General features: G+C 47.6%; 1 protein-coding gene across 2 annotated transcripts in view; it reads left to right on the top strand.

Annotated features, from left to right (window-relative positions):
- Positions 1–16,728, top strand: part of RARG (retinoic acid receptor, gamma) — a 184,852-nt gene that overhangs the window by 140,532 nt on the left and 27,592 nt on the right. For both annotated transcript variants that reach the window (XM_015421378.1, XM_015421379.1), the window contains one exon: positions 11,810–11,958. In XM_015421378.1, coding sequence (XP_015276864.1) covers positions 11,810–11,958 — 149 coding nt within the window. The remainder of the gene's footprint in view (positions 1–11,809; positions 11,959–16,728) is intronic.

Here is a 16,728-nt window from a genome sequence, read left to right on the forward strand (position 1 = left end):
GAAAGAGATCCAATGTGTGCAGTCACGGGACTCCAGGAGGTTGTGGTTTTCAAAGCCTACAGATTACCACGAGCGTTGCCATTTGTGAGGGTACACTACGGGCGCGAGTGTGTGCTGATCTTGCATTCTTTCTGTCTCTTATCCATCTCTTTTGATTCTCCCCGGCTTTTTCACACAGCTCCCCCTTCCGTGTTTATGGGTTGCTTTCAGGTAAATAAAGGACTTCCATTGAGATCTAATCACCTGGCTGGGCCCCCTTTTGTCTGCCTCTATCTCTTGGCTCTGGGGAGTCAGTCATGCACTGCTGGAGCCCAGGGAGTGGCCTCCAAACCCCTATTGTCTTATCTGAAAGAAGGGGTAAATGCCATAGGGTTAAAATCCATGAGCTTCTAATTGTCCTTTCTTGTCTGATGCTGATGCCGACTCTGTAGGGGAGGTAGAGATTTTTGAAAAGGGGAGGGGGAGAAGAGTCTGGGGGCAGAGTTACTAAACAGGGATTTAGCAGAGAGAAAGAGAGAAACGAAGAGACTTCCCTCCTTTCTCTGGGAAGGTTTTTTTTTTTTTGAGGCCGTTTTAGATCAAGACCAGGAGGAGAAGAGAAACTACTACGACTGACAGAAGAGTAGGCAGTACTATCTGTGTAGGACTTTTTTCATAGTTCTACCCAGAGGGTAGACAATATAGTTTTACCTCAGCCGCCCTGAGCCTGCTTTGGCGGGAAGGGCGGGGTACAAATTGAATAAATAAATAATAAATCTCCTTCCTCTCCCAAAGCTTTGTCCTCTGCAGGCATGACCCCAAATCTCCAGGAATTTCCCAAGCCAGAGTTGGCAATAGGGTTGCCAGGTCTGGGTTGGAAAATACCTGGAGACTTTGGGTGTGGATCCAGGAGAGGGCGGGGTTTGGGGAGGAGAGAGGCCTCAGCGTGGTACAGCGCCACAGAGTCCACCCTCCAAAGCAGCCATTTTCTCCAGGGGAGCTGATCTCTGTCAACTGGAGATGAGTTGTAAAAGCGGGAGATCCCCAGGCCCCACCTGGAGGCTGGCAACCATAGTTGGCAATGTTGGCACTGGGAGGCCCAAAGGAAGGCAAAAGTATTTGCAGATGTACACAGAGATCAAACATGTTCAAGCTGCCGGCCTAGCACCCCAAACAGGTGTCATTCTCCCCACATCAGTTCCTCCTATAGAAGAGGAGATTGGATTTATACACCGCCCTTCACTCAGAGTGGCTGCCAATCTCTTTCTCTTCCTCTCCCCACAGCAGACACCCTGTGCGGTAGGTGGGGCTGAGAGAGCTCTGAGAGAACTGCTTTTGAGAGAACAGCCATTACCCCCAATACCATTTGTCAGGAGCCTCTTCCCCTCATGTGAGGGCAGTCCTGATTGACTGCCGCCCCACTGCCATTTTGTTTCTTAACTTCTTGGAAACAGTGACGGTCTGGTGTCAGGAGGGTATCACTGTAGTCAAGTACAGCTGATTCTGGGTGAGGACGAGGAACAGCCCCGTAGCTAGGGATTTTTTTTGGACGGGAGCCTTGGAGGACACAGCAAATTGAATCAAAATTAATGTAAATTAATTCAGTTTGGGGCCAACCCAGGTGGTAGGGGGCCTGGAAGAAACACCAGGGGTCCAGGCCCCACGGGCCCCATGTTACCTACGGGCCTGAGGAGGAGGAATGTGTGAGGAACAGATAGCATATTGGAGGAACATTTCAGAGCCCCCGAGAAGCCCCCTTTCACAGTTGAAAAGAGTTGCCATCAAATGTTGTGTTCAGCCCTGATTTCAACAGGGGTCAGACAAGATGGAGACTGAGAATAAATTTTAAAACTTCAGCTCCTTCCCCAGTACATTCTCGGGGGTTTCTCGCTTCAGGCACATCCTGGTCTCGAAGCCGAGTGTTGCCCCTCCTTGCCAGTTTTGCTGAGACCATATGGTGAGACTGGCTTGCCTGAGGGCCAAGGAAAGAATCCATTGGACTTAAACCCCACTTCTGTTTGATCCAAGTTCTTTTTTGTTGTTGTTCAGTCGCACAGTCGGGGTCGGACAAGATGGAGACTGAGAATAAATTTTAAAACCTCAGTTGGGAACAGCCTTTTTTTGCTTGCATAATGCATAATGCTTCTTTTCAGACCGGCCTGCCTTTTGGCAAGACTTCAGCTCGTTCCCCAGTCCATTCGGGGGTTTCTCGCTTCAGGCACATCCTGGTCTCAAAGCCGAGTGTTGCCCCTCCTTGCCAGTTTTGCTGAGACCATATGGTGAGACTGGCTTGCCTGAGGGCCAAGGAAAGAATCCATTGGACTTAAACCCCACTTCTGTTTGATCCAAGTTCTTTTTTGTTGTTGTTCAGTCGCACAGTCAAGTCCGACTCTTCGCAACCCCATGGAGGAGATAACGCCAGGCCTTCCTGTCTTCCGCTGTCCTCTGAAGTTTGCTCAGTTTCATGTTCGTTGCATCTATGACACTGTCTAACCATCTCATCCTTTGCCGTCCCCGTCTTCTTTGACCTTCAATCTTTCCCAGCATCAGGGTCTTCTCCAGTGAGTGCTCCCTTCTCATTGGGTGGCCAAAGTATTTGAGCTTCAGTTTCATTATCTGGCCTTCCAGGGAACAGTCAGGGTTGATTTCTTTGAGGATTGACTGATTTGATCTTCTTGCAGTCCAAGGGACTCTCAAGAGTCTTCTCCAGCACCATAGTTCAAAAGAATCTATTCTTCTGCGCTCGGCCTTCCTTATAGTCCAACTCTCGCAGCCCTACATGACTACTGGGAATACCATTGCTTTGACCATGCGGACGTTTGTTGGCAGGGTGATGTCTCTACTTTTTATCATGCTGTTTAGGTTCGCCATCGCTTTCCTCCCAAGGAGCAGAATCCAAGTTCAGTTTGGGTTAAAAAAATTCAAGAGTTCCCTGAAGAGGTATCCATTGGCAATAGTTGCCTAGAGAACATCCTCCAACAAAGGCAGCATCTTCTGCAGTGTGTGAGTCACCACCAGAGAGAATAACAGACCCTAGCATGAATGTTGGGGCCATCTCTAATGGCTCAGAGGCTGAGGCTTTGGGGAGATGTGGGTTTGCATCCCAGCTCAGATCTGGATGCAGTCCACTACCTTTCAACTTTAGTTTTCCGTGGACTGAATGGGAACACTGATGCCTGCCCTTGCGGACTTATTACATGAGTGAATAAGGACTGCAAACAGGCTCGTAGCCAGGATTGTGTTGCTTGTGAGGCAATTTTTTTTCTGGTGGGGCGGAAGTTCTCAGTGCAGAAAGAAAAGCCATTTAGCCAATTGAAAGCTGTTACCAGGATAGATCTCTAAACTGCAAGCTGTCAACCACCTTAGATGACAGTTCTCAGCGGCTGCAAGTTAATCACTTCTGCCAGCCTAAGCAACAATTCTGATAACAAGCTGGCTGGTGGAGGGGATGACCTAGGCAGAAAAACTCTCTTAAAGGAGACCAGGTTCTTGACACAAAGTTAGAAGGGATCCTAGAGGTCACCAACTCCAACCCCCTTGCTCAGTGCGGGAAGTAGTCAATTACAGCACTCCAGTCTGCTTAAAGGAGTGCACCTTTTAAAAATGTTTTTAAATGATTGAAAAAAGCATCTACTGGAGAAATTCTTGTGGAGGTGAGCCTTTAAGAAAGGGGGCAGAGCCCCCCCCCCAAGCCCCACCACAGCTACGGGCCTGATTGCAAAGCCCAATAGATACCAGCAGTACCCTGTAAATAATCATAAATGAAATGCAGGGAGAAGCCTGTGAAAAAGTAATGTTATTTATTTATTTATTTATCTCATTTATACCCCGCCCTCCCCACAATGCAGGCTCAATGTTAGCATCACAAGTCATTAAACATCTAGGAATGAGCCAATGTTCCTTATATCAGTGTTTTAAAATTAATATTTTGTGTATTTCATTTGTATTTGATTGTATTTTTCATACATGTCGTATGTGTTTTTTTTTTTTTTAATATTCACAATTTATATCACCATTTTGCGCTTGGGCCAAAGGCTATTTACATTTTGAATGCATAGAAGAAAAAGAGAAATAATAAAACAGAGTTTAAAACTACAAACCCTCCCGGAACATAAGAATTAACAGCATTAAATCAATAGAGCCTGAACTTCTTAAACTTAAGAACAAGGAATAGTTTAAGTTTAAAAAGTGCTTTGGTTCTGCTTCATTCCCAACAGATTTTCTTGCCTCATACACCCTGTTTGCAGGCTGGGACCAAACTCTGAGATGGGATATTTAATCACGATGCCTTGCTAGATGGGCAAATGATTTCAAGTTCTAAATTTTCCTAGTCATAAAAGGGATGACAACAGAACATCATGTTTGACTAATATCACAATTTATATCTATGAGATACATCATTGATGTGTGGGTAATGGATAGCCCAGGCTAGCCCAATCTTGTCAGATCTGAGAAGCTAAGCAGGGTTGGCCATGGTTAGTACTTGGATGGGAGGCCTCCAAGGAATACCAGGGTCATGACACAGAGGCAGACAATGGGAAACCACCTCTGAATGTCTCTTGCCTTGAAAACCCTATGGGTTTGCCATAAGTCAGCTGTGACTTGACTGCAGAAAAAAAAGGGGGGAGATTTATATATGTGTCATGCGCCAATAATGTTGAAAAATGCACACCTTTTACAGAGCAAATTTGGTGTGAGGGAGTGGCAGAATTCAAAAACAAGAACTTACAAGTTTGATTAGCACGAGGGAGATCAGACTGGGGAGCGTGGGTTTTCAGCTTGAAAAAGCAAAGACGAGGAGTGCAGAATCATCCCTAATTAAAAGATGTAGCTGAACTGGGAGCAAAGAAGTTGTTATTGATAAGCTCTTACTCACAGGGAGTTTGAGTGGCCCTGTTAGAGCTAATTCATGCACCATCACTTGGGTATTGCAACATCAAGGGACCTGAATGCATGAAAACAGCCATTAGAGCCAACAGCATAGATCTGCTCTCACACCACTTCACATCCCTTCAAAGGCCATGGGTTGGATCCAACCAGCATTTCCACTGGTGAAAAACAAAGGAGAACAGATCGTCAGAAAAAGATGAACAGATCATCTTCCTCATACACTCTATATTTTTTCAAAATATTTTTTTCAAAATGCATTCCAACTTTGAATAGCAGAAGCAGATTAGATTGGAGCCGGGTATGAAGGTTATCGTTACCGAGTGGGAATATAAACTTTGAAAAAAATATAGAGAGTGTATGAGGAAGAAACAACACACAATAAATAGTTGTTGTACGAGTCTACTTCTGAGGAAGCCTGGAAACGAAACGAAGAGGAAAAAGTCGACAGCTTCGTTAAATACAATATAAAAACAACTTGTGGTTCTCTTATCTGTTATAATATTGTTGTAACTTTATGTATGTAACACTTTCAAATATTTATTTACTTGATAAAATCATATTTGCATATTACGGTTCCCCGGTTGATTCTGTAATTCTACGAACTTACACAAAAGCCACACAGGAGAGGGGCTGTAGAATGCAAGAGAATTGTGTGAAATTGAGTGGAAAAGCTGGCTAGATCAAGCAATATTTCTCACTGAGCCTTACCTAGATAGCCCAGGGTACCTCAGTCTCATCAGATCCTAGAAGCTAAGCAGGGTTGGCCCTGGCTAGTATTTGGATGGGAGACCTCCAAGGAGTACCTGGGTTGTGACCACTGTTCCCTGTAAGCTGAGTTAGTGTGAGTTAGCTCACTGTTTTTTAGCCTCCAGCTCACACATTTTTATCTTAGCTCAGGAGGGATGGCTCTAGAGCAAACTAATTTATGCAACAGCCAAATTACTTGCTCACAACTGTATTGCCAGTAACTCACAAAGTAGAATTTTTGCTCACAGGACTTCACAGCTTAGAGGGAACATTGGTCATGACACTGAGGCAGGCAGTGGCAATCCACCTCTGAATGTCTCTTGCCTTGAAAACCCCATGGGGATGCCATAAGGCATCCATGGGCTTAGTTGCAAGTTGTTGAATGCTGAGATGCAGATGAAATTTGTGTGAATCAGCCACTCCTTTTCCTAGGATAGCACAAGATATGGCACTGCAGTCCGCTTTACTGTGTCTTTTATAGGCCATAAGCTATATCATCGGACAGTCACCATGTATTTAGATTATTTGATGCTGCCGCCTTGATGCGGATATCCAGTCTGGAAAAACTGAAGAAGCTACTCTGAATAGGAAGCTGTCCATGACTTTACCCTTTACGTCAGTCTTTCTGAGATGCTGAAAACTGCCAATGGACCTCTATCCCAACAGTATCTGGGAGCAGCTTCACGTTTTACATGGTGATCTTTGATGTGGGAGCGCTCATGTGTTTCCCCTACTAGGGGAGAAAGAATTTGGGAAAGGGTTGCTTCTGTGAGTGCCTTGCCCCCTCGCTTTGCAGGACCCAATCCAGCATGCTTCATCGCTTTGGGTAGATGTCCTAATCTTACAACAGTTAAGCACCTACAGTTTTTTGCTGACTGACGGCAACCCCACAGGGTTTTCAAGGCAAGAGATGTTCGGAGGTAGTTTGCCATTGTCTGCCTCTGTGTAGTGACGCTGGTATTCCTTGGTGGTCTCCCATCCAAATACTAACCAGGGCCAACCGAGATCTGATGTGATCAGGCTAATATATAATAAAAAATGTGTTTAATTCCAAATGGAATGTGTGCGTAATCCCTCACATTGCAAGTTTATACGTGGCTTCACTTGTAAATGCAGAAAAAGTGTGTTTATCTAACAGGCCAGTGGAGTCACAGAGCTAGCAGATGGAATGGAAGAGCCCTCACTTAAACTGGAAGGAGGGAATTCCAGTCAGTTGCTGACGCTGTTGATCAGCTGTTAGGTGATAACAGCAAACAGCTGGGTGGTGCTATTGGCTGTCACCACCAAAGGGCTGAACGGTATAAGAAAGGGGGCAACGCTATGAGATTTCATCTCCTGGTAGTCAAATCCTGTTGTTACTGATGACCAAAACATATACACAGGACTGAAGAAAATGTTCCTGGAAACCTGAATTACATGTTTAGATTCTGCATAGACGCAGAACATTCTGAACATTTTGAAGCCTGGGTAACCAGGAACCTAGGGGTCTCTCCCTGCAACCAGGGTGGGTGAAATCCCATTGTTCTAACAGTTTCTCTTCAGAATGTGTCTCAGAACTATGAAATCTGTAGCACGCACACACTTCTAAGGATATTATTGTGGATCCACAAAAAGACACAACTTGTGTTGTTGTTATTGTGGATCCACAAAAAGACACAACTTGTGTTGTTGTTGTTGTTGTTATGGATCCACAACTTTGGGGCATAGAGCAGGGGTCAACGGGGGGGGGGGGGGAATTTGTGAATTTCCTGCATTGTGCATAGGGTTAAACTAGATGACCCTGGAGGTCCCTTCCAACTCTATGATTCTAAGAGATATTGGAAATGTAAAGTGGAGCGTGTCGTTAAAGTGTTCTGCTGCAAGTGAAATAATTTGTGGAGTGTAGGTGTGCCCCTTTCTGCTCCTCTTCCACCCCCACCATGGAGCTTTTGGAGAAGATGAGGAAGTGTGAGCAAAGCTAGATTTTTGCATTTCTCCTTTTTCTCTCTCTCTTTCTTCTTGCCAGTTTCAGCTCTGGGCAAGGCTTTGCTATCCACCGACACTATCATTCCACTCCATTACTATTGTTTTTTTGGGAGGGTTTTAGTGTTAGATCACTGAGTGTTACTGTCCCTCCTGTTTTGTGTGTGCGCGTGAGCGCATGATGCGCACACACTGTGCCTGCCTAAAGGTGCAGCTCAATTACCAGCATCTCCATTCCGAAGGTTCTTGGAGGGAGCAGAGAAAGACACCTTGGAGAACTGCTGCCATTCTGAATATAGACTGTACCAGACTAGATGAGCCATATAAAAACTTACAGGGTTGATGATCAATAGCACCAAGAAAGGTGACAGAGATAGATTTCTGTATTTCTCCTTTCTCTCTCTCTCTTTCTTCTTGCCAGTTTCAGCTCTGGCCAAGGCTTTGCTATCCACGAGCACTATCATTCCACTCCATGACTGTTGTTTTTTGGGAGGGTTTTAGTGTTAAATCACTGAGTGTTACTGTCCCTCCTGTTTTGTGTGTGTGCGTGTGGGCGCATGATGCGCACACACTGTGCCTGCCTAAAGGTGCAGCTCAGTTGCCACCGTCTCCACTCCGAAGGTTCTTGGAGGGAGCAGAGCTGAGAAAGACACCTTGGGGAACTGCTGCCGCTCTGGATAGAGACTGTACCCAGACTAGATGAGCCATATAAAAAGTTACAGCACCAAGAAAGGTGACAGAGGAGAACTGGGGGAAAAATTGGGAGATAGATACGTACACACAGATAAAACATTTCTATTTTAAAACACCCTCCTCTGGATAGTCCAGGGTAGCCTGATCTCGTCATATCTTGGAAGCTAAGCAGGGTCGGCCCTGGCTGGTGCTTGGATGGGAGGCCTCCAAGGAATACCAGGGTGGTGACGCAGAGGCAGGCAATGGCCTACAAGCTCGCCGTAAATCAGCTGTGACTTGACAGCAAAAATAAATTTGAAAATTAGACTTAAATTTGTATCAAGTCCTCCTTGCTGGCACGTAGAACACTTAGGCAGCGATTCCTGTACCTGCTGAGATTTCAGCAGACATGACTGCTTATCATTGGAGCCACAGTGGGAGAGCCAGTGTGGTGTAGTGGTCCGGAGCGTGGGCTGTAATCTGGGAGAACTGGGTTTGATTCCCCACTCTTCCACATACAGCTGCTGGCATGACCTTGGGTCAGTCACAAGTTCTCTCTGAGCTGTTCTGGAAAGAGCAGTTCTCCAAAGAGCTCTCTCAGCCCCACCTACCTCCCAGGGTGTCTGTTATGGGGAGGGGAAGGGAAAGGAGTTTGTAAGCCGCTCTGGGACACCTTCGGGTAGTGAAGGGCGGGGTATAAATCTAATTTCCTTCTCCTCCACAAGGGCTAGAAACCTGTCCTTTTGTTTAAACAATAATAAGGAATCCGAGATCTTAAAGAGCCTGCCTCGCGGGCCTAAACCATGCCTTTTCCGGGCTGACACATCACTCTGCCAGCAATGATAATGATGATTCTGGTCAGTGAAACAGCTGTTTGCAGTGCTTTTGCCTTGCTCCAGGCTGCCTGCTGCATTGGCTTGTTTATTGCAGAGTCATTCAGAAAGGGGCTCCCCCCTCCCATGCATCCATGAGTTGTCATTGCCATGGAGCCTTGGATGTTTATTGGAGAGTTATTTGTGGGGTGGAGTTGCTGGATTTGTTTATCGGCAGGTCTCTCCTAAGGACTGGGCACAAGAGACGTTGGGAGCGGTGGGACTAGAACTGTGTATGTGTGTGTTATCTTACAGCAGAACGGCTGCAAAGGGCAGGTTGGCTTTTGCAAACAAGCCTGTGCCAGAGCCAGGCTGGAGTGGTCTTTGCAGACAGTGGAAAGATAACAAAGCAGAGTCGGGCTCTCTCTCTCTGTGTGTGTGTGTGTGTGTGTGTGTGTGTGTGTGTGTGTGTGTGTGTGTGTGGACTGTAATCCTACAGCACGCCTTGACCTCGTTGTCACTGCAATCCTGTGCGGAGTTACCTAAATCTAAGCTAATTCATTTCAAAGGATTAGGGGAGCCGTTGTGGCTCAGTGGTAGAGTGTTTGTCTGGCATACAGAAGGTCCCAAGTTCAGTCCCCTCCCTGTGCCCGCCCGCCCCCTTCCAGGGAACTTTTCTAACTTGGCCAGGGCGATTCCCTCCCCCCCTCCCTCCCTCCCCCAGGGAAAGGGATTAGGTTACACAGCTCTGGTAACAATTCCAACCTGTTTGGCCTGGAATGTGCCACTTAAGGGCCTTGTCACAGGAAATTCAGTCTGCGTTGAAAGCTAGGACTGCAAACAGTTTTCATGCCTTGCTGGGGTTGGGTGTGTGCGTGGGGGGGGAGCGCTCCCAAGGGGGCCGAGGGAGATGTGGCCAGGCCTTGTGGGTCACGGTGAGGGCAAGAGGCGAGTGTGCATGTGCGTGTGTGTGAGAGAGGGCTAAATCTTCAAAGGTCAGTCTTTCCCATGCAAAAGTCGCAAAAATCATTATAAGCCGGGGCGCTATTACACCCTTGTATTGGCTGCCAAAGAGGTCACGTGCCGGGTGCCGCATGTGCCTTTCAGACCTCGCTCAGGAGTTGACGTTCCTCCTGCCCCTTATCCCAGTATTCATTCCTACAGCACGCCTTGACCTCGTTGTCACTGCAATCCTGTGCGGAGTTACCTAAATCTAAGCTAATTCATTTCAAAGGATTAGGGGAGCCGTTGTGGCTCAGTGGTAGAGCGTTTGTCTGGCATACAGAAGGTCCCCAGTTCAGTCCCTGGCATCTCCAGTGAAAAGGAGCAGGTTGTGTGTGATGTGGAAGACCTCAGCCTGAGACCCTGGAGAGCCTCTGCCAGTCTATTGTCCTGGTGCAGTACAAAGCAACTTCATGTCTGTTCATGTGTATGAGTTTTTGTGTATATGGGGATATTTTTTATATTTTTTCATATGTGCGAGTGTGTGTGCGCGCGCACACACCTGGAAGTCATGGCGACCTCTGGTGACTGACCCCTGAAGAAGAAGAAGAAGAAGAAGAAGAAGAAGAAGAAGAAGAAGAAGAAGAAGAAGAAGAAGAAGAAGAAGAAGAGGGGGAGGGGGAGGAGGAGGAGGAGGAGGAGGAGGAAATTGGATTTATACCCCGCCCTTCAGTTGGAGTCTCAGAGCGGCTTACAAACTCCTTTCCCTTCCCCTCACCACAACTAACACCCTGTGAGGTGGGTGGGGCTGAGAGAGCTCTGACACAAACTGCTCTTTCAGTTACACCTGTGCCAGAGCTTGTGACTGACCCAAGGTCACATCAGCAGGTGCAAGTGGAGGAGTGGGGAATCAAACCCGGCTCTCCCAGATTAGAGTCCGCACACCTAACCACTACACCAAACTGGCTCTCAGACTGGCTCTCAGACCCTGCTGGGGGCCTGGAGGATATTCAGAGAGGTGGCTGAATAAAGCCTGCCCCTGCCTCCCGACTGGTGGTATTCCAAGGAGGTCTCCCATCCAAGTACTTCTGAAAGTTGACCCTGCTTAGCTTCTGAGGTGTGATGAGAGTGGGCTTTCCTGGGCTATTCAGGGCAGTGGATTGTGATACTAATCTGTTCCACAGAGAGGCATGTGGGCATGTTTCCGTGTATTTGCGTCTTGTAAGGATCTGTTGGTTGTGGCACTAATGCAACTCTGGCACGGGAAGAATGCCCCCCTGTGGCTCCCTAGAATGTTGTTCTTTCCCCTTACAGTAGCTTTTCCTTCACTGGTGAGAACTCTAGCTTTAAATGTGTATTTACCATGTAGAAAGCATGTAGCTACATAATCTGGGTTGACCCTGGAGGTAGGGGTGGGCGGCGGGGGGGGGGGAAGAGATGCATCTGTGGCCGTAGCAGTTTGCTCTTCCGCTATTTTGTCAGAGTTTGATACCCCCTCCCCATAACCTCGAGGACTAGAAACTTCATTTAAAAAATGGAATTTATTTATTTTATTTCATGAGATTTCTATCCCGCCCTCTCCCACAAGCGGGCTCAGGGCGGGTCACAACAAAGCGATAAAATAATCAAACAATTCTGATACAAATCTGAACCAATGCATTTATAAATGATGGCAGTCCAATAAAACCCCCGGGCGCTGGGTTTATACTGCCTGCAAGCTTATTTTCGTTCATTTCACCAATGTTTTTTGTATATATGTACAAAGCCCCCGTTTCTGTCTGACGGTCCCTTTATTCTCTCTGCAGCGGTGGAGACCCAGAGCACAAGTTCGGAGGAGATGGTGCCCAGCTCCCCCTCTCCGCCCCCGCCCCCACGTGTCTACAAACCTTGCTTCGTCTGCAACGACAAATCGTCTGGCTACCATTACGGAGTCAGCTCCTGCGAGGGGTGCAAGGTGAGTAACGCAAGCCTCCAAGCTTTCAGGACAAGAATATACTTTCCAGATACCTGGCTCCGGCCTCCTCCTAGCCCGACTTGACAAAAATCTCTGTTCCAAAGCGAGGCTTTGTGCCTGCAACTGTTCCTCTTGAGAGGGTGTGGCTGGCAACGTCTCCCTCCCCAGCAAAAAATGTTGCAGCGGAGAATTCCAAGCTGCGGGCCACAGCCCCAAACAGATTATGCAAGCAGAAAGGAAATGTGCAAAACAAGCCATTGTCTGTTTCAGTCGTATCCTTTACACCACTTGTAGAATGTTAGAGTAATTGTTGCAGAATTTGCAGGGACGGTCTTCGTGATTCTCTCGGGGCCTGGGCAGAACTCGAGGAGGGGCTCCGGAATCATTCAGAGTGAGGTGGGGAGGGTAGTCCGCTGGGGGTAGGGTTGCCAACTCTGGGTTGGGAAATTCCTGGAGAGTTGGAGGGGAAGCCTCTGAAGGGCAGCATTTGGATAGGGAAGGGACCTCAGCAGACCCATAGCCAGGAAAGTTTCGTTGGCGGGGGCACTGGCAAAAATGTTTAAATTATAAAAGTAAACCTGCAGAATACCCCCCCCCCCCATTTAAACACAGCTCAGGTGACAAGCAGCGAGCCGGCCCGCAGCCAGTGACACACCCCCCCCCATTTAAATGTCGCTCGAGCGATGAGTTGGAAGCTGCCCAACAGAACTGCTCCCCCGCCTGCAGCCAGCAGAAGAGGAAACGCCATCATGGGACCTGGGCTGGCTCAGCTGGCGCAGGCGCAGTGAGGCTGCCACCACCAATCCAAATCCCCTTCCTCTTCTGCTGGCTGCAGGTGGGGGGGGGGCTGTGGCAGCCTTCTTCCCCTTGCTGGCTACGGATGGGGCAGAGCTCACGACTGAGGGGGCGTGGCCCCAAAATGTCCCTGGACCTCAGCTAGGTATAATACCCCAGAGTCCACCCTCCAAAGCAGCCATTTTCTCCAGGGGAACTAGTCTCTGTGGTCTGGAGATCAGTCGTGATTCCAAGAGATTTCCAGGCCCACCTGGCAGTTGGCAATCCCATCTGGAGGTCAGTACTGTTGGAGTCATATGTTATTAATTTCTAAAGTTAATCAGCAGAGTAATCAGCATTCAGCAGAGTATTAAAGAGTCAGCGTCCATGGTGTGTTTTAAAATATAAAAGTTTACTACAACCTAGCATGGGGAAAAGGTATACGGGATGTAAAATAACAAAGAGCTATATTCCTACATCCTTGCAGCTAGACAGAACATGGCAGAAGCCTAACGGAGAGTGGACGAGAGTTAACTTCTTCTTGCTCAGGACAAAGAGCCATAAAATGCTAATACTAGCCACTCTCGTCTCCAATCAGAACAACAAACTAGATCTGTAGTTACCGGGCTTTCTAGCTCTCTAAACTTATTGGTTACAAACAAACATGTGATTTAGTAAACAGTATTAACCCAGTAAATACTGAACAGTGTTTTAACTTGTAACTCCCAACAAGTACCCCCAACTGGCCTACATTGGATCCCCCCTGTGTCAGGGTAGTGATTGAGGCAGCTGGCCGCAGGGCAGTTGGGGGCTCCCAGTGTGGCTCTACCCACCATGAGTCCCGGTGCAACTGTCCTGGTTGTCACGTGGCTAAAACCAACTCCAGTAATTTAAAATTCTGCACCTATTTTTTTTTTAAAAAACGGTTATATACAGAGAAATATGACTCTTCTAAAAAAAGATGAACATTATTATTATTTATAACAACAACAACAATAATAATGTACATAGCATTAAAACAACAGCCAGATAAAAAAACAGAACATGTTAAATTACGTTAAAAGACAGATGGCAATAATAATCCTGATAATTAGTTATTCCCATATTACAGACTGCTGGCCGTTTCACGGGCGGGGGGGAAGAAGTCAAAACGATCACGGAAAACTGAGGAGGGTGCCAGTCGAGGTGAAAACCATCACTGCCGTCAATCAAAAGCCTGGCGGAACATCTCTGCCTTGCGGGCCCTACGGAATTGCGTGAGGTCCTGCAGGGCCCTGATGGTATTTGGCAGAGAGTCCCACCAGGTTGGGGCCAGGACCAAAAAGGCCCTGGCCGAGGACAGACGGATATCCTTAGGGCCGGGGATCACCAGCGTGTTGTTATCCAAGGAGTGCAACACCCTTCCGTTGGGGCATATCAGAAGGGTACAGGGGATGCTGGAATGACTAGCTTGGTAGTTGTGGGACTAAAGAGCTCTTTAGAGATGCTTTACAGAAAGGGAAATTATAGCAGCGAACAGTTGCCAGCTGTTCAAGTGAGAACCACATGCAGATTTATGCGAGTCCCCTGAAACCAGTGGCACAGGGTTCTCCTGTGTATGTTTTCTACTGAAAGTGAGAACTTGTGTGTGTCACTTGCTAATTAAAGGCCTCGTGGCGACTGCTGTGTCTGGGCTGCCAAAGCTTTACAGATTAAATAATCGACAGGTACATTATCTGTAGTGTCCAACTATATATTTTCCGAAGAACAAAGTTCGAGTCCAGTGGCACCTTTAAGACCAACAAAGTTTTATTCGAGGCATAAGCTTCCCTGTGCGCTCACACTTCTTCAGATACAAGTGTGCGTGCTCACGAAAGCTTATACCTTGAATGAAACTTTGTTGGTCTTAAAGGTGCCACTGGACTCGAACTTTGTTCTGCTGCTTCAGACCAAGGCGGCTGCCCACCTGAATCTATATATTTTCTGTTTAAAAACCTGACTTTCTCACAGTGGCTCCGAGTCCTTCGCTCGGTCTGAATTTCGACATGGCCGGGCTCTTTGATTATCAAAGGTTGCTGGCCTCTGCTCTGTACCGTCCTCCTATTGCCCTGAGGGTCAGGCCAGGCCACAGACCCAGGGCAGCCTTATTAGACCCAGCCACGGTATTCTCTGACACAGGTTCCCTGAGGTCAGAAGAAGCTGTCAGTCTAGGAGGGCTTGAGCTGGAGCAGGTGGAAGATAGCGTGCTAAAAGAGCAGCCAAGACTCAGGTTCCCGGTAGTTAAACAGTCCTGGCCGATCCCCATACTTCTGCTTGCCAACAGCAGGACCCGATGTAGTATTGCATCCTGCTCTGCCTGAAGAGGACTTTATTTATTTACTTAATTTGTACCCCATCTTTCTCCATACTGGGGACCTAAAATGGCTTAGATTTTTCTCAATTTTACCTTCACAACGACCCTGTAAGGTTGGTTCGATTGAGAGTGTGTAAAACGGTGTGAAGGGATAACTAATCTGGGTCCCTGGAGTAACATCCTCTCCTTCTGTAGCTTTGAAGTTTGAACACCCATGGGGTGCTAGGCATAGGCTATAGGCCTTGGCGTATTAATGCTGTGTATTCAAAGCCCTTTTTTAGGCATTAACTGCAGTAATCCTTAAAACAGCCCCGTGAAGCTGGCTGGTATTGTTCTCACCTTGGAAGCTACAAAGGTTGGAAGTGCCTTGTTTTAAGTCCACCAAGTCAGTTTGGTGGTTGAGGGGCTTCCTAGGTCTAGCCCCTGCACCCCCTCAGAATGAATCTCTGTCTGAGGTCCTCAAGAGCTGATGCCATTTCAGACAGTCTTTCACTTAGACCAGGGGCCCCAAATTTTTTAGCCTGTGGGGACTTTTGGGATTCTGACACAGCAGGTGGCAGAGCCAGCCACAAAACGGCTTACCCTACAGCTTACCTTCAGTCACACAGTGAAGAGCCGTGCACTGCGCTGGCAGCTGCTGCCAAAGTAACATTTTTAAAAAAATTTACACAGCCAATCAAATCTCCAGAGGCTAATCAGGAGTGTTGCTGGGCAAAAAAACCCATGTGGCCCCACCCACTTTAAAAAAGCATTTGGTGGGTGTCAGGAAAGGTGTAGGCGGGCACGGGGTTGGGGACCCCTGGCTTCGATAGACTGATGTTCAGACTTGATATGAGCCAGGGGTTCAGACTTGGTATTAGGCAGGGGTCCCTAACTTTTTTTGAGCCTCTGGGCACCTTTGGAATTCTGACACAGGGTTGGAGGGGCACAACCACAAAATGGCCACCATGGGAGATGGCGTCAAGCACAAAATGGCCACTGTGGTAGGCCAGCCCACACACCTGAATGCCAAAATGCAGAGGATATGAGGAGTAATTTTTTTTAAAAAAATACACTGCTAAAGAGGCATGAGAGAGGATAAAACCAACACCCTGGTGGCAGCTGGCGCCAAAAGAAAGCTATTGTAATCTGCACAACTAATCAGATTTCCAGTGGCCAATCTGAAGCCCTGATGGGCAGGAGTCCCACTTGGCCCCACCCACTTTCTAAAAACAGTTGGAGGGCTGTAGGAGAGGTATCGGCAGCTGCCATGGTGCCCATAGGCAGGGGACCTGTTAGGAATTTCAGGGTTATGGGCCCAGCCCGCTTCCGCAGGACCCCTGATATAGGGCAACTCCTTATCTCCTTTGTATCTGGACACCTGTGCAGCTAAAGATTCAAAACTGACCTTACCGTGAGATTTAAATTTCATCCTAGGAAGCATTTACTGGTCCCCTTTTACCCCACCTTTCCTCCATGTGGTGCACATCCTTCTCCCTGCCTCTGTTTCCTCCTTGTGACACCCTTGAGAGAAGCATTACGGTGAGAGAGAGTGACTTGCCCAGTGGGCTTCCATGGCAGAGTGAGGATTTGTTGCCGAGGCCTCCCAGATCCTGATCTGGCACCCTAACCGCTACATCGCCCGTCTGGAAACCTCTGCAGAGGTGCTGAGTGGCTCCCTCTCC

Source organism: Gekko japonicus, unplaced genomic scaffold (assembly GCF_001447785.1).
Source record: "Gekko japonicus isolate JY-2015 unplaced genomic scaffold, Gekko_japonicus_V1.1 scaffold637, whole genome shotgun sequence".
NCBI classification, from domain to species: domain Eukaryota; kingdom Metazoa; phylum Chordata; class Lepidosauria; order Squamata; family Gekkonidae; genus Gekko; species Gekko japonicus.